This window comes from Pangasianodon hypophthalmus, chromosome 4, assembly GCF_027358585.1.
Source record: "Pangasianodon hypophthalmus isolate fPanHyp1 chromosome 4, fPanHyp1.pri, whole genome shotgun sequence".
In the NCBI taxonomy this organism is placed as follows: domain Eukaryota; kingdom Metazoa; phylum Chordata; class Actinopteri; order Siluriformes; family Pangasiidae; genus Pangasianodon; species Pangasianodon hypophthalmus.
In genome coordinates, this window is record NC_069713.1 from 32,613,542 (window position 1) to 32,634,285 (window position 20,744).

Here is a 20,744-nt window from a genome sequence, read left to right on the forward strand (position 1 = left end):
TACCCGTATTCCGACAAACCCCGCCTCCTGCGTTAGGATTGGAGAGCCTCCTGCCTCCTGCGTTAGGATTGGAGAGCCTCCTGCCTCCTGTGCCTTCTGTGGCTCGGTTGCAGGTGGACTATCACACGCCATTGGACCAGACCGGGCGCAAAGGGCGAGAGTTACCGGAATACAGGTTGGAAAAGGGCGAAAAAAACACACACACACAGACACACACACACACACACACACACACAGCCGGATGGAGGTGGCGCAGGCGCTGTGTACAGAGTAACAGTAAGTTGTTCCGACTGGGTTCCTCAGACAGTAAATAACAGGGTTGTTTGAATGAACCTGCTGATGATATTAATGACACTGGAACACTGTGTACGCTGCTGAGAGGGAACAGTGCTGGATACCACCGAGCCACTCACTGAGGTAAGACTGTAGCAGACGGAGGGAAGGCTGTAGCAGTCAGGTTGTAGCAATAAGCTTGTAGCAGTCAGGTTGTAGCAGTCAGGTAAGGTTGTTGAAGTAAGGTCAGGTTGTAGCATTAAGGTTGTAGCAGTAAGGTAAGGTTGTAGCAGTCAGTATGTAGCAGTAAGGTAAGGTTGTAGCAGTCAGTATGTAGCAGTAAGGTTGTAGCAGAGAGGTAAGGTTGTTGAAGTAAAGTAAGGTTGTAGCAGAGAGGTAAGGTTGTTGAAGTAAAGTAAGGTTGTAGCAGAGAGGTAAGGTTGTAGCGGTAAGGTAAGGTTGTTGAAGTAAAGTAAGGTTGTAGCAGTCAGTATGTAGCAGTAAGGTTGTAGCAGTAAGGTAAGGTTGTAGCAGTCAGTATGTAGCAGTAAGGTTGTAGCAGTAAGGTAAGGTTGTAGCAGTAAGGTAAGGTTGTAGCAGTCAGTATGTAGCAGTAAGGTTGTAGCAGTAAGGTAAGGTTGTAGCAGTAAGGTAAGGTTGTAGCAGTCAGTATGTAGCAGAGAGGTTGTAGCAGATGTTTCTGTGTCAGTGGTCAGCTTTAACACTCTGGACAACACTGAGTTTGACTTATTTATATTTTAATCACCACTATCCAGACATTATGGTGTTCTAATGAAACCCTGGCCTACATGCGTGAGAAAGTCAGCTGAATAAACACACTGTTGCAAGCAGACAGCTTTAAAAAAAAAAAACCAGTGTGGAAGCAGTGAGGTAAATCCTGCGAACGTTCAGACACACGACTGAAGGCTTTCCTGAGACTGAAAGCAAAAATGAATGACGAGAGCACACAGTATGGCAAAGGTAGTGCTGGGACAGGTGTGTAAAGTAATCTTCACCTGCAACACGGAAGTTCCTCCAGCTTACTTCCCTCACACACACACACACACACACACACACACACAAAGCTTCTGGAATTTTCCATGAGGGTTTACAGCAGTAAGTCTACAGGTGAACAGGGTAATAAAATCAGTAGATAATCAGATAATTAATCAGTAGATCAGTCTTGTGCTTGTGACTGCCCGGGTTTTTACAGTGTTTTTATAGGGGAACTTTAGTAAAATATCTATAATATATAATGTAAATAGAGTCTGTGTCTAAATAAATATGCAGATGTATAGGGAAATGAACAGGATGATTTTTTTTAAAGGCGCAGTAGTCAATATGCTTCATTTCTTACTAATAAAGATAACGTGGGAAATTATGTAGAAATGATTTCAAAATAGTTACGCTGTTGTCTCAGAATAAGTGTATTATGTATCTGGGGGGGAAAAAAAAAAACACCAGTTTGGAAAGTCCCCATTTGTTTGTATTTGGATTGAACTGTTGTCAGTCATTTTATAGCCACGCCCCCAACACCTTTTCACCTCCTCAGACATCATTATGCAGGTTTATAGAGCTGTAACTCGCCTTTCAAGCAGTCGAATGTCCGAGTGCGCTTCAGAGCCACGTCGTGAAAGTCCTCGCTAATGGTAACTCAAGTTAGCATGCTAGCTTTAGTTGAACCACCATATTCTTGGGGGCGGAGCTTTGTGCACATTGGTGGAAATGGGGGGGCGGGCTCAGCGAGTAAAAAAAATGATTCAAATCTTATTCAGCTCCATTTATTTATTCATTAGAGATCCTTTTTCTCCACGAGTCTTACCTAATGCACCTTTAAAACAAGAAGTCAGTATAACAGATCTTTAGCAGTTGACTGCTGATATTCTTATAAGTATTTTATTGGAAGTTTTTATCCCCGAAATGTACATTTATTTATGTATTTATTTATTTATTCATGCAAATAAGTTAACATTTATTTAACTGTGCATATATTTACATGCTTAAGGCAAGACACTGAAGGTGAATTGGGTATTTCTTTTTTGCCGCTTGATTGCTGATATTCTTACATGTATTTTTTTTTGTTTGTTTGTTTCAAAATATTGCATTTGCATTTATGCAAAAAAAAAGTCATTTTATTAGGTTTAATAAAACCAAAAATCTAGTCTTTGTATGATGATTGAATTAAAATTGTATTTTTTTTCTTTTTGATAATTTTATTACTACAGTTTAAGAGAAGACATGCTATAGATGCAAAAATCTTAAAACATAATTTACATGATCTGAATTGTTGTTTCTATCTGTAGGGTCTTGTCTTAAGGACTTAGTGTAGCTTGTACTGATGGCTTCAGTGTTGGTTTAGTGTTGCATAAATTAACATCTGTGTGAAATGGTGTATAAATAGAACTGGGTATTAATTTACTTTGTCCTGTCCACGCATACTTATATACGTGCGTTATACACACACGTGCAGACATGGCTCCGTCAGTACGCTTACAGGAAATGATCCGGGCGATCCGAAGTGCCCGGACTCAGGCGGAGGAGCGGGCGGTTATCCAGAGAGAGTGTGCTGCCATCCGAGCACAGTTTCGTCAAACTGACACCGAAGGCCGCTTTCACAATCTCGCCAAGCTGTTATATGTGCACATGCTGGGCTATCCTGCACATTTTGGGCAGGTAATGTAGTCACGTGACCTCTGCATGGCCTCTTTGTAATGTATCTGTTGCATGCAGGCCACCTAGAAATGATAAACAATACCACTGGTTTTTTTTCTTTTCTTTTCTTTCAGATGGAGTGTGTACACATGATAGCCAGCTCTCGGTACAGCGAGAAACGGATCGGTTACCTGGGGGCCATGATGCTCCTGGATGAGAAGCAGGATGCCAGCCTGCTTATCACCAACTCCATCAAGAAGTAACCTCCTTTATCTCTTCTCCTCTAACCAGCATAATGTAGGATGAACTCAGGTAATTTGGGAAATTGTTGCTTTATATTTGTTATTAAGAATTACACTGAATTCCAGTTAACTTTTTTTTTTCATTAAGAATATCTAACCCCACTTATATATCAGAGTTCCAACTAGTAATTTCAAGCAAAAATCAACAGCACCAGAATCAGAGCAAGTGCTATGTATATGGAGGTGCTAGGCTACTTAAAGCAAAGCACACTGGCTTTAGGCTTTAGATGGTTTTTATCATGTTGGATTTTATTCCATTAAATGCAGGTATGAGATAGATCCGGGATTGAGAGATTCTGGATTACCGTGCATAGCTGTTCTTCCAGGTTCTAATATTCTGTGTAAAATGGTGCACTTACACATGTCTGAGAGGTCCAGAAGGCCATAAGGGCTTCAGAAGGGTGTAGAGAAGTTCCCTCACTGCACTCACATTCACACTAGCGAGCAACAACATGACAGGCCACTGTTTACTTGCTGTGTGCATGACATAGAGTTGCAATTTCTAGATTTTCTCAATCGTAAATTAGGCACGAGGTGGTAAAGCGACAAATCCAAACAACTGTCCAAGCAGCTCCTCTGACCGTTTCTTTGGCACGTCACCCGATCTCTCCTAATTACAACCTGCAATTAGTTCCCGGTTAGACGGTCCCAACATGTCCACAAGAGACAAACTGCAAAGCGACACGAGGGACTTGTCTCTTGCCAATGTGAATGTAGGGTTACTGCGCCCTGTGGCGAAACCCACATGGAAACACACTCAACACCGGTCTCTCAAGACTCTTTGCAGATCGAGTACACACACATCGAGTTGGTTTTCTGAGACCAGAGAGCTGCACCGTGGAGGAAACAAGAGGAAAAGATCTTCAATTAGAGTCCTGCAGTGTCTTTTGTAAATTTAACACTTAAATTTAAAATTCAGTAATGTTAGGGTCATAACTGATGTGAAACCCAAAATAATAATAATTAAAAAATATATATATATATAATTGATTAAACTGAGTATGATTAATTACAGAGTTTAGATAATTGCCTAATTAATGTCTGTAGTCCATCTACACCTGATTTTATACAGAGCTATTGCATGCAATCAGCTTATTGTGTAATGGATAAGTGAAGTAAATCTGTCAGTGAGATCTTTTCTGTTTTAGTGAACAGTTCGATGAAACGATTACAAACGTCATTAAATTAAGTTTAATTTTTCATTGGTTATCACATTGCAAAGAATAATTCCGAATTGTTTCCCGCTCAGAGTCTGGAGGAAAAAATCCGTACAAATCGAGTTACGCACGCATAGTGAGGATTTAATCAGTGTTCAGACCTCAGACATGACTACAGACTGTTCAGAAGTTACACAAGAGTAACAGGGTTTGTGTAAAACAGAGGTGTGGCTCAGTCACACATGATTCTCACCTTGTTCTTAAGCCCAGTTCGCTTGCGCAGTATCAGTCTGAGTGAGGAGCGGTGTTAAGTCCAGCATCACCGCTTAACAGCTAACCACAGTGTCATGCTGAAACTTCTGTTGTTGTCTGTAAATACACTCACTGCTAATGACACTAGTACTGACAATATATTAGACTTCTGTTAAACTCCTAATAGGATCTTCTCACATATCGTTGTATTAGTCTAAACACTGTCTGTGTCTTCAGTCCACATCCTCCAGAAGATCCTCAAATATGAATTGTAACTAAGGTGTAAAATTTAACTGTGAAGTGGCAACACAATTCTAAAAAGACTCTTCTATTGTTCGCTTTATCATCTAAAGAAGTATGTGTACTAATACTTTGTTTATGTGAATGTCTTGGACCTCTAGAAGACCAGACACAGAGCTATATTTCAATATTAATTAAATAATGAAACATTATACTAAAATAACACAATGCTTAGGAAGCATGTAAATTTAAAAGATGTAGAGAGCTTATATTAGAGGTATGATATAAAATACATATATTATGGTATTTGTTTTGAGAGGACGATCTAATCCTGCCTCATGTTATTAGATTAGACATGGCCATGTCTCCTATGAGTAGGATATCAACATTTTTTCTTTCTGATATGAAACCCAACATATTGGAGAAGTCCAAACTGTCCCACATCACCAGAGTTCAGCCTACATTATGTAACTCTGCTTACTTGTTTTCACTTGGGTTAATTGCTGTGCGTTCTTTCGCAGTGACCTTTCGCACGGTAGTCAGCATGTGCAGTCTCTGGCCCTGTGCACTCTGGCCTGTATGGGTTCTGCGGAGATGTGTCGAGACCTGGCCCCTGAAATCGAGCAGCTCCTCAGGTCCTCCAGCTCCTACATCAGGAAGAAGGTATGGCCTATGGGGTAGCCAAACTGTCCCGAATGCTTTAAGAGAGGTTTCAGTGAAATAAAACCCAACATGCTACAGCACAGCAAAAGTAACTTTCATTTGAACTGTCCGCATGTGTCAGTGATGAAGGAGGACAAACATCGTTTTAATAATAATATTTGAATACGTAATAGATAAAATGATTATACACTCACTGGCCAGCTGTTAATCATACAATGATTCAACCAACCAATCATGTGGCAGCAGCGCAGTGCATAAAATCCTGCAGATACATGTCAGGAGCATCAGGTCATGTTCACATCAAACAGCAGAATAATGAAAAAATGTGATCACAGTATCAGAGGTGATAGGACAGCTCCGGTAAGTCAAATAACCACTCTTTACAACCGTGGCGAGCAGAAAAGCCTCTCAGAAAGCACCGAACCTTGAGGCGAACCTTGAGGCGGATGGACTACAGGAGCACCAGGTGATGTTTCTCCAATCTTAAACTGTACAGTTTCGTTTAGCCTCTGCCCAGTTTTTCCCCATTCTGATGTTCGAACATTAACTGACGCTCTTGAACTTTATCTGCGTGATATTATTGCTTGTGATGCCGCAACGTGATTGGCTGATTGGACAAATGCATGAGAGAGCATGAGGAATGTTCCTATTAAAGTGGCTGGTGATCCCATATTCCCATATGTTAGATTTTGTTTCCTTAAATAGAAATAGAACTTTTTAAATTGTACAGTGACATTTGGCATTTCATTTACACAGAGTCTTGGACACTTTAAGAGTAAGTCTGGCACTGGGAAGAATGGGAAGAACATTTACAAGTGACAAGGATAACTCATTGACATTCCATCAGCAATGCGTAGATGTCTTATTTTTGGCCGAGTTGCAGAGTTAGGATTAAGACCCAGAGCTGTAAATGATTGAGACACGTAGCTTTGTAATTATTGTCGTTAAATGACAAAAGAATTTGCTTATTAAATGTAGAAATAAAAAATTAATTGAGCTGTTTGAAGCGGAATAGTTTAAAATAAAAGAGCCATTTTCCTCCTATTTTCTCCCCAATTTGGTCACTTGTCACTTCTCACCCTCTATCACATGACAGCTGTGAATAATAATGTGCTAATACGTTTTTCTCCTGCGAGACACGTGAAGCAAGCCAACCAAATCTTTCCAAACTGCTGCTCATGCTGCGTCACAGGACAGAGTACACACTCTGAGGAAAGTGCCATCTGCCCTCTTCCACATGTATGAGCTTACAGACAGCTACGATTGGCTAGTGTCTCTGTGATTGACAGGGGAGAGAGAGAGAGAGAGAGAGAGAGTATTCGAGTATTTTGGTCCCTTGGCTATTGATATTGTCATAATTCATGATAGCTCAAACTGTAGTTATTAATATTTCATAATCACATTGATTATAATGATGTTTTTTGATATTCCAGGCAGCTTTGTGTGCCGTCCACATTGTAAGGAAAATTCCTGACATGGGAGAGATGTTCACACCTGTTGCAGGCTCCCTGCTCTCGGAGAGGAACCATGGTTAGTCTTTCTTTTCCGGGTCATCTATGTCTTCCCATGTGTCTCCTGTTGCTGTTTAAATGTTGCTGAAATGTAAATTTTAATGTTCTGACTCTCAGGAGTTCTACACAGTGCCATAGTTCTGATCACGGAGCTGTGTGATCGCAACCCTGACACTCTGGAGCAGTTCCGCAAGGTATATCAGTAACTAAACGAGTTATAGCATGCCTTTATATAAGAACGGAGAGGGTTAATGGGGAGGGTCGGTGAATGTGTATGTTATTTTAGTTGTTCATTTTTTATTTTTCGCTCTCAAGTCTGTTCCACAGCTGGTTCAAATAATGAAGGATCTGGTGACGTCAGGTTATTCTCCAGAACACAACATAGCTGGCATCAGTGACCCTTTCTTGCAGGTCAGCCTGTATCTATTGATCGCTCACTCTCCTTAACAGCAGACTAATTCGTTTATACCATGTGAGATATCAGACCGTCTCTGTTCACTGCATCTGTCTTTTTCTCTCACAGATTCGTATTCTCAGATTGCTCAGGATTTTAGGTCGCAATAATGATGCAGCGAGTGATCTTATGAATGATCTCCTAGCACAGGTATACTACTACTACTACTGATCAGGCTAATACACGTTTTTGGCTTGCAAATACATCTACAGTGTTTCTTTTCTCTCTTTAAGGATTGTTATTTGTTCTTGATGTGCAGGTGGCCACTAACACCGACAGCAGTAAGACTGCAGGCAGCGCCGTGCTGTATGAAACAGTGCTCACTGTCATGGACATCAAATCAGAAAGTGGTCTCCGGGTACGTCATAATGTCTTTAAACTTCAGTAGGGATGCATTGGTACTGATACTAGTTCAGATATCAGTCTGATATTACGCTCATTTACTTGTATTCGTAAGAAATGTTCCAGTACCAACATACTGTACGATACTATATGACATGAGCCTAGTTTACATTTTCACGACTGTAAATGACAGCGACGTATTTCGCAATTACTGACGCAGTCAAAGCAAAGCAGACTGCAAAGTGTTCTCTGCGAAAATATCAAGCAACTTTCTACAATACAGCTAACCTGATAAAAACATCTTAAACACTAAATTCAGCAGGAGGAGTTCGTTCTGCAGCAAACACTGTCTCAGTGGGAAAAAACTGTCTCCAGACAGCACTAGGCAATGAAAATAACAGCTCTTACCTGGCGTAGTGTTTCTGATTAGTTGCAGTCTTTGACAATGAGGGATTCGGACACAGTGAAAACAATGAAGACAGGATGCGTAAGCGCACGAGCACGCATGTTTGTGCTTTTCATTGTCTCTGTGTAAATCGGGTAAATGTAAACAGCGCTGAATTAAGTGATCCATGACGCCACTGCTCGATTAATACTAAGTAGGTTACTTATTTCACTATCAGTATCAATAAAGACCAAAAAAAAAAGGATTATGTTTTCCCATACTCACTCTGACATAATTGATATCAATGCATCACTGGTCTTAATCTTCCTCCCACTTACATGACTGAACAGAGATCATACTGTCTCTCTGCTCTACACGCAAGTAACCAGCTGTGGTTGTTTGTTTCCTGACAGGTTCTTGCTGTGAATATTTTGGGACGGTTTCTTTTAAACAATGATAGGAATATCCGGTGAGTGCCTTTCTTTCCTCTCGCTTTCACATATGCAGTGATTAGTTCATTTGAATCAAACCCAGTGATTGAGGTGATCTCAGTCTGGTTATAACTGAACTCATGGATGGTTCGGTTGCAGTGAGAAAGTGCTGTGACCCTGAATCGACATAAATGAAGGAAGTGAACTGAACATGACGTGTATTTGTGGCACAAACTGAGCCAGAGGACAGAGCTCTGGTGCTGCAAGGATGCATTGTGTTCTGGATATTTGGCCTGAAATAAAATAAAAGCTGGATGAGATACGTTATGTAATCATTTATTTTCTGTTCTCCGTGTTCTCTGTGCTTGGCTTATTTTAGTGATTTCTCTGAGCACTTGGCAAAGCTTTGTGTACCTTCCTCCGTCGTCGCCGTATTTCTGAAGAACACATGAAAGAGTTTTGCAAAGAGTACATTTTCTTTTTTTTTTTTGCTTCCTGGTTCATTTGAAGCCAAACCAGCATGAAACCAAAAATGTCACTTTCGCTCCGATTCAGAGTGAAATAGACGTTCCGCTGTAAGGAAAGTCAGGCTTGATGTGCTGCTGTCGTTGTCCTCACAGGGGGATCTGATTACATTGAGATTTTTATCAGTGCATGTGGGTTAATAATGGCAATTATGCAGGAACAATCAGGCCTAACAGGACTGTCTGCTTTCATCAGCTGCTTTTCAGGATGGCAGTTGGCCTTGATTCCCTTTCAGGCCTAATAGACACCTTTCATTTTTATTTTGATGCGTAAAATGGCATCGAGTCACACATTTAATTGGAGCAATTTTTTTACAGGCCTCAGAAGGTGTACATGCACTAAATCAGTGAGCTAAAGAACAAAAAGACATAAAATGTTATTTGTTCTGGTTTAGTGCGAGTGGTTAAATAAAATTTTAGAATCCATTGATGAGGCATTATATTATCACACCATCCTCTAGCTCTAGATCTCTTTTCAAATAGGGTTGTTTTAGTTGCCTTTTGTTTTTCTCTCTGTATATTATTCACCTGCTAGATCTTTCCTCATGGTTTCCACAGCTATATATCCATGACATCACTCCAGAAGATTGTCCAGACAGATCACAATGCAGTGCAGAGACACAGGGGTACTATTGTGGACTGCCTGAAGGACCAGGATGCCTCAGTTAAACGGTAGTATAGTTAGATATTCCTTTATCTTAGTTTTATCCTAGTATTCAGTTTATTATTTGTCCTCTTTCTGAGAACAAATACATTTTTAGATATCCATTGTCATAAGTAATCTTTTGTCTTCTCGTTTCCAGTCGTGCGTTAGAGCTTTCCCTAGCTTTAGTAACTGCAGCGAACATCCGCACCATGATGAAAGAGCTTCTCGCCTTCCTCTCCACCTGTCCGCCAGAACTTCGAGCAAGCACGGCGTCTGGCATATTCAACACAGCTGAACGGTACTGTTCCACCACAAGCGTTCTCCTCATACACTCGTGCGCATGTGCCACTGAATGCCACGCACCAGGGTCTCGCTGAATGCATCTCTCTGTTCACCGAGCTTAGCATGTCTTAGCACAGTGAGAGCTCTAGGAAAAGTCACTCTCTCTTAACTTTGTGAATGCGTACAACTTTTTCTTTGTGTTCAGTGTGCCAGCCTGTGCCCAACTGTGTCACAATGGCAGAACACAGGCGCTGGACAACACTAGGTCTCTCTCTGTGTCTCTGTCAGGTATGCACCGTCTCAGCGCTGGCACATCGACACCATCCTGCATGTCCTCATCACGGTAAATCTCCTCGCTATCCTGTTCCATTAACCTCAGGTCCAACTTTTTTTCCTGCTCTTTCTTCTCCAAATAGCACAAGGCCACGAAATTATCCATTACACTTATTGCATACGTATTTGTTTTAATTTGTACTGTAACGCAGTACAATAGTGTATTTCTGATGTTCTTTTCGTTCCCTCAGGCAGGGAGTGACGTGCGAGATGAGACCGTGCCCAACCTAGTTCAGCTCATTGCTACAACGTCCAAGCTTCACTGCTACACAGTTCATAAACTTTACAGAGCGCTAATCACTGACATCTCACAGGTAAGGATGAAACATGCCAGGTCTATATTGCAGACATGCTAACTTTTACACCTTTTTCATGGGAGCTCCATGTGCTGCCAATTGGTGAAACAGAAAAGGTGCTTGCCCCGATGGTGGCAAGATCGCATCCGTGGCCGGGAGCTCTCTAGGCCATGCTCTCTAGGTGGGAGGGATGGCATTGCTCTCTCTCTCTCAGCTGTCCATCACAGAGACACTAGCCAGTCATCGGCGTATACGCGCTCTTGTATGCGGAAGAGGGCAAATAGCGCTTTCCTCTGAGTGTGATACGCTATCCTGTGATGCAGCATGAGTTTGAAAAGATGCGTTTGACTGGTTTCACGTGTCCTAGAGGAAGCACGTTAGCCTTCGCCCTCCCCGAATGGTACTTGTCGTATGATAAGAGAGAGCTGGCTGGTGGGAGGATATTGACAGGTGATCCAATTAGTGAATAAACGGAAAAAAAAAAAGGCACAAGAGTCTTTTCCTAATTAAAAAAAAATGCGAATTATCCAATCAACATATGAATCTGAAACGAATGACAATTATGTAGGTGTTTCGAACTCTCCGATATTAACTGACACCTCTGGAAGCCCCGCCCCCTTCCTCCCATCTCCCATTAGTAATATTTCAGACTTGCTTTCTATGAAGTTAAAGGAGAATGTTTTTTGAGTTAATTAATGAAGTAATTTGTGTGTGTGTGTGAGACATTCTGTGCTTGTTATCTTTCAGCCATCCCTGGTTCAAGTAGCCTGCTGGTGTATAGGGGAGTATGGTGACTTGCTGCTGAAAGGAGAGTGTGAGGACACAGAACCTATGCAGGTAAAGCAATTATGTGTCTTTGTCATGCATCTATTATTATTATTATTATTTTTATTTATTTTTTTTTTTTTTTTTTAGAAAAAAACAGTTTACCCATGTTTTTTGTGTCCAACTTTGTTCTTTGGCACAAGGTAACAGAGGACGATGTTCTTGATGCCTTGGAAACAGTCTTACAGTCACACATGTCCGCTCCAGCAACCAGGGGTTTTGCCCTAACTGCTATCATGAAGCTGAGCACACGCATCACAGCCAATGTGGAGTAAGATTCAGCTTTTCTTAAACTGCTATTTCAGAAAGATTCATTATTACTGAAGTAACATCATAGAGGTGAGTGGGAAAGCAAAGGTAATTATACTTGTTATTAAAGCATTCTCTCTCTCTCTCTCCCCCCACTAAAGCCGAATCAGGAGTATAGTTAGTATCTTCGGCAGCTGCATCGATCTGGAGCTTCAGCAGAGAGCAGTGGAATACAACGCCCTCTTCAAAAAATATGACCACATAAGGTCTTATACTGTATGATCAACATTCAAGTTCATTGATAACTGCATGCACTGCATGTCTGCCAGTATGGTGTTGCACTGTATGTTGTATGGCGTATCGTATCGTGTAATAGTATATAATGCATGTTATTTGTCCGTCATCTGGACAGGGCTGCTGTGTTGGAGAGGATGCCAGTAGTTGATAGGAGCTTGCCTGGTTCCTCCAATGGAGATCTAATCAGAGAGTCTGCTAAAGACTCTAAAGATCAGAGCAAGCCTCTTGCAGGAGTGACAGTCTTGCCTCTGGAACCAGCAAATCAGGTGTTTAAAATCGTTTTCTAACCGACTGATTTGAAGCTACCGTTGGTGGACCACAGGACTGAAATGTTGTCTGGGTTTCAGGTGTGTGACCTTTTGGACTTGCTGGGTGAAACTGATACATCTCTCCAGGAAAATAATGTAAACGTCAACACGACGCCCACCTCTAAGAGTTCAAGTGCAAGCGGAAACCTGCTGGATCTGCTGGGAGGTCTAGAGGCCACTCACGGTACTTTCATGTTATTGTTTTTTTCCCAGCATGAATTTCAAATTCTTCGTTTCGTAGTGTAAGACTATATCCCTCCATGGAACGGAACAGAGTGTAAATTTCAGGGGGAAAAGCATGCTATGGTACGGTGAGTATGCATGGAGGAAAAATATTGACATTATAGACAAAATTAGCCAAATAATCGTGTAAATATGAATATCTGCTTCTAAGGATTGTGGATAACATTATATTAATTGCAGGAAATATTTAATAAGGCTTTCTGAAGGGTAAATTTGTGTTAGCCAATTGGTTGTAATGATTTGTGTTGATTTATTTTATTTATTTATTTATTTATTTGTATGTGTTTCTCAGCTCCCACTGTGACAGTGTATGATCGAGGAGGAGTGAGTCTGAAACTTCAGTGTGACAGACAGACAGAGACCGGCATCACGGTCACTTTCACTGCTTCTAACTCCACGCAGAGTGATGTCACCAACTTTACCCTACAAGCAGCAGTACCTAAGGTTGTGTTTGTTTATTTATTTATTTATTTATTCTCTAATTTAGACTCTTTTATATACCTAGTTTCTACCTAAATACCTAGTTTAGACTTTTCATATCTAGTTTGTTTGGTAAAATCCTCACCAGAGTTTTTTTTTTTTGTATTTCATTTGGATTGGTTGGTTTCGACACCAAATTATTTGCATGTTTAAGTGATATTTGATTAGTCAAGAATTTGGGAATATGTGTTGGACACTTCTTACTGGTTCTCATACGAAGGGTTCTTTTGCCTCTGTGAGTCATGCAGGTGCATTGTGGGAGGTTCTGCAGTATTACAGGGTATCTGGGTCTTTACAGTTTCTGGGGTTTGTACAATCCAGTCTAAATCGATTAAATCGGTTAAATCGAAACCATTTAAGGTGGGTGTCGACTTTGTCAAGGGGGTGTCTTTTCTCCAGTCCTATTTGAGGTTTTCAGGGACAAGATATCAAGATAAAGCCAAGGTTGGAGAGGGTTCAAGGTTGGATGCGGGGTTGGATGCAACATCACTGTTATTTGCAGATCGTGTTTTCTTACCATCTGAAGTGGACCTCTGAATTGCACTGGAGATTTGCTATTGGTTTTGCTATTGAGTGTGAATATCATTGCAAATCGAGTAGTCACAGCTTCCACTGGATGTCTTTAATAAGTCTAATGTTGAAAAATAAACTACTGCAGTCATAAGTGCTTAGTTCACTTCAGCAAACAACTGAACCCTGGTTTCCCAAAAATCATGGATCTCCGTTCTCTCCAGTAACAAACTGAACCAGTGTTAACTTGGATGAGGACAATTTTCTGATGGTACACAAGACAATGAAGTGAAAGGGACTAAGTGCTTGTATCACTGTGCAAATCTGATGCGCTCTAAATCACTGAAATGTGAACTCAACATATTATAATGAAAAGATCCAAAAAAAAAAAAAAACCCTATGGGGATGGACTTTAGCAAACGAACTAGGTGTGAAAACAGCCTTAGTCTATGGTAACTACAGTTTCTAAACTTTGCAAAGATCATGAGAGAATGTGAGAGAATGGGATCTGTCCTAACGGGCTTCTTCTACAGAGTGTACAGCTTCAGATGAAGGCTCCAAGTGGTGATGTGATTCCAGCACAAAATGGTGGTACAGTCACGCAGACTGTTTTACTCAACAGTACCAGCAAGGTCAGTTGTTATCCAGACTGCTTTTATTTTTGTATGTTGAAATCAGAGTGCTTAATGTCCGTGTACCATTTTGTCTCTACTTTATAGGCAAGCCTAAAGATGCGGGTTCGGGTGTCCTACTCCAGTCAGGGCGCAGTCTGTCAGGAAACAGTACAGATTGACTCCTTCCCAAACCCTGCTTGGAACTGACTGTGGCATTTGCCTGGGCGTGATACAGGATCAGACCTTGAAGGGAATTACAGTTTGTTTCTAGTCATGGTTATTGATGTACAAAGAACTCCACTGTATCTCTGGTGAATATCTACGGTACGTTATTATACCTTGGGAATTGCAGTGGAGAATTTGTGCTGATTTTATTCAGACAGCTCTCAAAGTGAAAATGTTTAGACACAAATTATGGTTAAAATATGTTTTTTTTTGTTTGTTTTTTTTTATCTTAAAAAAGAAAATGAAATATAAGCTGTTCATATGAAAAGGAAATCCAAGCCAGTGTTTTGTTTGACCTCTTATAATTGTGGTCAAATTTACTTACAGAAACCACTAGTTGTTGGGTGACAATAATTTTGTCCAGTGAACCTTTTGATTCTTTACTCTGCTATCCAATCAGATAAAAAATGTAAGGGCAAAATAATTTTATCCAGCACAGTCAATACCAGCAGCTGTACCTCTGTATTTGGCTTGGACTCTATGGAAACCTACAGATTTCAAAACGCGACTCCGTTCGGTGTAACGCGTGCAGTGTGTACACGCAGTTAAACCTGTGTCAGACCTACACCAGTCCCAGCGAGCTAAAGGATGGGTCTCTGGCTGTAGATCTTTTCTTTCTGGTTGCAGTTATCCACAAAAAACCTTCGTACCTCTCAAGTTTGATCTGGAGCATTCAGAGCTGTATTCAAATACTTTTTTCGTGAAAATGGTTTCATCTTGGCTGAATCCAGACGCTAACGAGCACTCTTTCATGTCACACTCTCGCCATACCAGTCTAACACGGGCACTACTGATGAGTCGATCTGATACACGTTCAGGTTATTTACACAATATCTGGGATAATGGGTCCTTGTCCATTGCATTCATTCATTTTTCTTTTTAAAATAAAAAGCTGTTTTCTCTTTCAATTTTCATTTCATTTTTGGTTTTCTTGGCACACATTAAAATGAACTCATTTTTCTTTTCAGTTAGAATTTATTATTATTATTATTATTATTATTATTATTATTATTATTATTATTATTTGCTTCACCAGTCTACTTCACAAGTCTAGAAATCGAATATTCATGAATTCTAATATGAAAAAACAGCCACTGCATTACATTTCAGTGGAAAAAGAGTCGACCAGGAAGTACAACTAGACTATTCTCTGGTTAAGAAGTGTACACTGGATCCTTCATCTGTTTTCATAAAAGACGTGATGACAATGGGATCAAAATACTCACTGTCCACTTTATTAGGAACACCTGCACGTTTATGCAGTTATCTAATCAGCCAGTCATGTGGAAGCAGCACAATGTGTAAAATCATGCAGTTAATGTTCACATCAAACATACAGAATACAGAATGAGGCAAAAGTGTGATCTCTGTGACTTTAACCGTGGCATAGTTGTTTGTGTCAGACGGGCTGGTTCGAGTGTTTCAGAAACTGCTGATCTCCTGCAGGGATTTTCACACACAACAGTCTGTAGAGTTTACACAGAATGGTGTGAAAAAGAACATCCAATGGACATAAACGCCTTGATAATGAGAGACGTAAGGGGAGAATGGCTAGGTTCAAGCTGACAGGAGCTCAAATAAGCACTTTTTACAGCTGTGCTGAGCAGAAAAGCATCTGAGAATGCACAACATGCTGAAGTTTGAAGTGCATGGACTGCAACAGGAGAAGACGACACCAGGTTCCACTCCTGTCAGTCGAGACGGGAATCTGAGGATACAGAGAGCACAGGCTCATCGAAACCGGACAGTTAATAAGCGCAACATACACAGATCGATCATCAGTAGTAAAAATCAACTTTCATTCTGTCAACCATCAAGTCTCGTCCTTTGACACCTGATAGAGTTATATTCTGCTACATGAAGCAGATGCCACATCCTGCATTGCTGCCTTTTCTTACTAACATTGCCTTTTTGTTCACTTGTAATCCTTTCTTTGACTTCTATGCTGAACTACACCTCAGAGCTCTGTATCTCTTTGACTGGTTTGACCTTTAGTTTTGTCTTATCCAACTTGTTCAAATAAAATTCATTTTAAACTGTTTAAATAGCTTTTTTTTTTAACTCTAAAATTCACATATCCAGTATCAGGCTTTGTAAGCACACACACACTCACTCAGACACAGAAGGAGTGTAGGAGAGTCTCCTACAGAACGTGGTTAAATAACAAGTAGATCTTTTATGAAATATTAAATTCAGCATGAATGTGTATCACTGTTTCTATTTAAATAGAATAATTTGTGTAAAATGTTGTATTATTTAGTGCGCTGTGATACAGTTCGGGACTCAGTGATAGGAGATGAAGTGACAGATAAAATATAATCTGTTTTTATATTCCATACATTCGTTCATACTCGGAGCTCCTGAAAGAGTCAGTGAGGGTCTCCATGCTGCTACGGACTTGATGTTGAAGTAAAATGTACCATGTTTATTACATATAAATGGCAGTGATGGCCATCGCCATGCACACACATTCACACCTAGTGGTAATTTAGTGTAGCTAATCCAACTGGTGGCATATATTAGGGAGGAAACTGGAGAACCTGGTGGAAACCCACATGGACGCGGGAAGAACTGGAGCGATGAGGCAGAAGCACTACCTGCTGTGCCACCACACTGCCCCTGTTACCAGCACTCCCACTGAATTTCATACCGTGGCACCTCTGTACACAGTACACTGATTTGAAATATGTTTGTAATATTGTACCATAATACACATGTATAGTAAGTACGTCAAAATGAAGCTTTTACTCGAACACAGTGCAGACTGGAGACATCTGGGGTCAAAAGGATGAAGTGCAGATAGAAATCTCCTGCATGCTGGTGGAGGTTAACAAATCCGTACACACACAATCACTGAAAACACTTTTTTATCAGTAAAGGCAATTCGTAACAGGAAATAATGCTCTTATAGAACACTTCTAAAACTGGTTACATCTGTTTATAGTGAATAATAAACACTCAAATTTATTCATTTCCTGTTATTTCATAGGAACTGCTCATGACTTGAGGGTGTGATTGTGCTTGTTGACATTATTAACCACTTCATGTTAAAATATTTTAAAATTGTTAATAATGTTCACCAGAAAACTAGAAAATTTATGCAGATTTGTTGCATGATGCAGCTGATTTCAGGTAAGATATTCCTTGGAGTCTGGCACAAAATATTTTTTAATCCATTTGGGATTTTGTGTAGAAAGTTGTAAACATATAGACTAATACCAGAGACATGCTGCAGTGAGAATGGCAAATCAAATCATCTGTAAAGCAACAGAAATCAGAACAATGATTCACGTGTTAGATTTTCCCTAAAAACAGCCTTAAACTGCCTGCCCATGTGTGTACTGCTGCTTCCTGGTACCGTTTCCTCAAAGCCTTGATGCCCTGCCCTCTGAAAGAGGTTAATTGTTTGAGAAAGCTGATTGGAGAAGGATAAGAAACCCGTCTGATTTGAGTCAGACCAGACAGCATGTGTTACAAAGCACACTTCCACTGCTGATTAAACAGCTCTCTCAATCAGTCATGTATTTCATTTGGCTGCTTTATTTTATTTTAACAACTGCAAAAGTGGCGTTGGCCCAACCAGGTAATAAACCAGCTTTGAACAATGAAATGGACACTTTAAAAAAAAATTTGGCCTATTTGTCACATTTTATACTAATTGAATATTTACTTATGCTCAGTATTTGACACTGATAATCATTTTTCTTTGTTGTGGTGTTTTTTTATTTCTAATTTGCAGATATTCAGGTAAACTGTGGAAAAGACTCGGTGGTAGTCACATGGAAGGTTAGTGAGACACCCTTCAAACTCCTGCTGGGTGACTGCTTTCCTCTGAAGTTCTCACCTACAGCGGATGGAGGAGGCCAGGCGGTTTTCCATTATCATTTCTCTGACTGCCTTTTCAGACTAAAGGTATAAGAGACATGTATACATTGAACATTTGTAATGCCTAAAAGGTGGTAATCCTATAGAATGACTCCTCTCCCACCAGGAAACCCCTGAGGAGCTGATCTATGAGAATGAACTGACTTTTTGGCCGTTAATAAAGTCCAATTCTGCACCGCGTGTCTATCCTATTAAGTGTGTTTCTGAAAGGTGAGCATATACCTGAAGTTTGCTGAGTTTTAAAGGTGTAATAGGTCATTATTTTTTTTAATTGCTTACTTGTACAAATAACCTGGAAGACATACAGAACATGGCTTTTTTTTAAACAATGGCTTAAGCCATGCTTTTAGCAAATGTGTATTAAGTCATTTGTTTGGAAAACTGATTTTCCGGTCTGGAATACTTGTTTGTGTTTGGCTGCACCAGTGGTTTTATAGTTTATAACTCTGTGGACTACCTAAGATTCTCAGGCTGGAGCTGTGTGAAGATGTGGGAATCATTCAAATGTTGAAAGACTACTCTTACCTGATGCACCTTTAAATGTATTGCTGAGTGTTGTGTGCAACTTTTAGGCCTTTTCCAGTTGTGAAGCCTGTGTTAGGTGTTTTACGAGGTCAAGGAGAGTTGACTTTTCATATGGGTCTTTTGAATGGTAAGTAGGTCAAATGACTGTAGCAGTGAACTGAAGTCTTTCTGTAATCGACATGCCTGTTCCTTAAATTCTCCTAAACAGATGATTTAAGTGGCCCAGCGTTATCCAACTCCTTTCCTCTTGGCTCCTTTATTAACATTTGGGCTTCAGTGGCGCAGCAAGCCCATCAGTCCCTAATGCTATATCTAGAAGAGTGTGTCGCATCCAACACCCTAGCACTTGAACCACAGTCATGGACATATCCAATAATTACTAACAAAGGGTAGGTGGATTTATTGTTTAAAATGTGGCACAATGCTTTCATACATGGAGAAAAAACTGCTTTCACAAAGTGAGTGTGTGTTTTTCTTCACAGATGTCTTGTGGATGGGAAGACCGGGTCCTCTAGATTCTTGCTAAGAAATCAGTCGTCTTCGCTTGTGCTTCAGCTACAAACCTTTAGATTTGCAGCAGAACAGGAAGTAGGTGCATCCACATTGGAGCTTTTGTTTGGAAATAGTTTTGCTAATCAGGAATTCAGGTTTATGCATGAATTCCTCCTGGTTCTATCCTGAGCTGTTGGAGTTCTCATGTTTGTGTGCCTTTCCTCAGGGTCCTGGAGTTTCCTCTCACCTCTTAAAAACATGCTGTTAGGGACAGGATTGGCTAACGTGTGTTACTGAAGATACATGGGTTAAACAGATTGTTGCACTGTTAAAAGCATAATATTCTTAAACTGGAATCCCTGTAAATAATTTGGATCTTAAAACTGGGACGCCTTTAATTGATGCACCTTCTGTTTATAATTCTGCTCCTAATTCAGTTCCTTCACATTTCTACTCAGGTGTTCATCCACTGCAAACTAGCGGTCTGGGACCCGGAAGATTTTAATCAAGAAAACAAAGCTTGCAATTACAACAAATCTACTGGAAAGTAAATATGCCTGATGTTTATTTTGAAGATCTGTAATCCTTTTTTTTGGGATTCAATCTTTGCTCCAGCTTCAGAATTTCATTGACAGGTGGGAGCTTTTAGATGATCCTTTCCAAGATGATTTATGCCGTTGCTGTGATTCGTCTGCTGATTGCAGTCACATGCAGGGTTCACACTCAGGTGTACACTTCATCTTTTAGTCTCCTATTATTCTTGGTTTTTTATAAATTAAAATAAATGTGCTGCCTTATTGTTCTTGGCCTTAGAACCTCAAGGACCAGCTCAGAGTTCAGTCTTAGGACCACTGCTTTTAACATCCCCCACTTCATGAACGAGAGAAAGCATTTCAGTACACGACTGGACTCTTGGAAACAGGTTGTGTACTTCTTGTTTTTGAACACAATTCAATCAGCATTTAAATCACTTTTTTTTTTTTTTTTTTTTTTTTTAAATCTCTGACTGCTAACTGAAACCTCTTTCTTTTGTGCTCAATTTTCAGGTACTGTGTGGTTATATAAAGAGAATTGAGCTTCAGAGCAGTTTGTTCAGCCACACATTCCCATTGCCTGGTAACTTGGACACAAAATAAATGGCTTTTGTGCTGCCAGTTGTTTGTCTTCATTTTAACTCTTTTGTTGTCTGAGTAATTTTGCCTTACAGCTGTGTTCATCCCCTCACCAGCCTCTTCTATTAACTGCAAGACAGCAAAATAAGAAACACTGCTTGTCATGTCACAGAGGTGCAAAAGTCCTGAAGACTTTCCTGTGATGGAAAAATTTACTGTTAGAAAGTGCTGACACT

At 40.2% G+C, this 20,744-nt stretch overlaps 2 protein-coding genes across 2 annotated transcripts; both read left to right on the forward strand.

Moving 5' to 3' along the window:
* Positions 1 to 208: 208 nt before the first annotated feature.
* ap1g2 (adaptor related protein complex 1 subunit gamma 2) lies at positions 209 to 15,402 on the forward strand. The gene is made up of 22 exons (XM_034303928.2): positions 209 to 417; positions 2,744 to 2,946; positions 3,060 to 3,184; positions 5,398 to 5,539; positions 6,973 to 7,069; positions 7,168 to 7,244; positions 7,366 to 7,461; positions 7,574 to 7,654; positions 7,764 to 7,862; positions 8,645 to 8,700; positions 9,745 to 9,858; positions 9,990 to 10,130; positions 10,403 to 10,457; positions 10,639 to 10,761; positions 11,491 to 11,580; positions 11,712 to 11,839; positions 11,979 to 12,083; positions 12,230 to 12,380; positions 12,462 to 12,606; positions 12,958 to 13,109; positions 14,189 to 14,287; positions 14,375 to 15,402. The coding sequence occupies exons 2-22, from the start codon at positions 2,746 to 2,748 to the stop codon at positions 14,474 to 14,476; spliced, it is 2,379 nt and encodes a 792-aa protein (XP_034159819.1). The 5' UTR covers positions 209 to 417; positions 2,744 to 2,745; the 3' UTR covers positions 14,477 to 15,402.
* A 2,524-nt stretch (positions 15,403 to 17,926) lies between these two features.
* On the forward strand, positions 17,927 to 20,550 carry zp3f.2 (zona pellucida glycoprotein 3f, tandem duplicate 2). Its single transcript, XM_026937095.3, has 10 exons — positions 17,927 to 18,077; positions 18,234 to 18,406; positions 18,486 to 18,589; positions 18,952 to 19,031; positions 19,113 to 19,293; positions 19,387 to 19,492; positions 19,855 to 19,943; positions 20,032 to 20,123; positions 20,210 to 20,318; positions 20,443 to 20,550. Exons 1-9 carry the CDS (start codon positions 18,014 to 18,016, stop codon positions 20,272 to 20,274), a joined length of 954 nt encoding a protein of 317 aa, XP_026792896.2. The 5' UTR covers positions 17,927 to 18,013; the 3' UTR covers positions 20,275 to 20,318; positions 20,443 to 20,550.
* Positions 20,551 to 20,744: the final 194 nt, after the last annotated feature.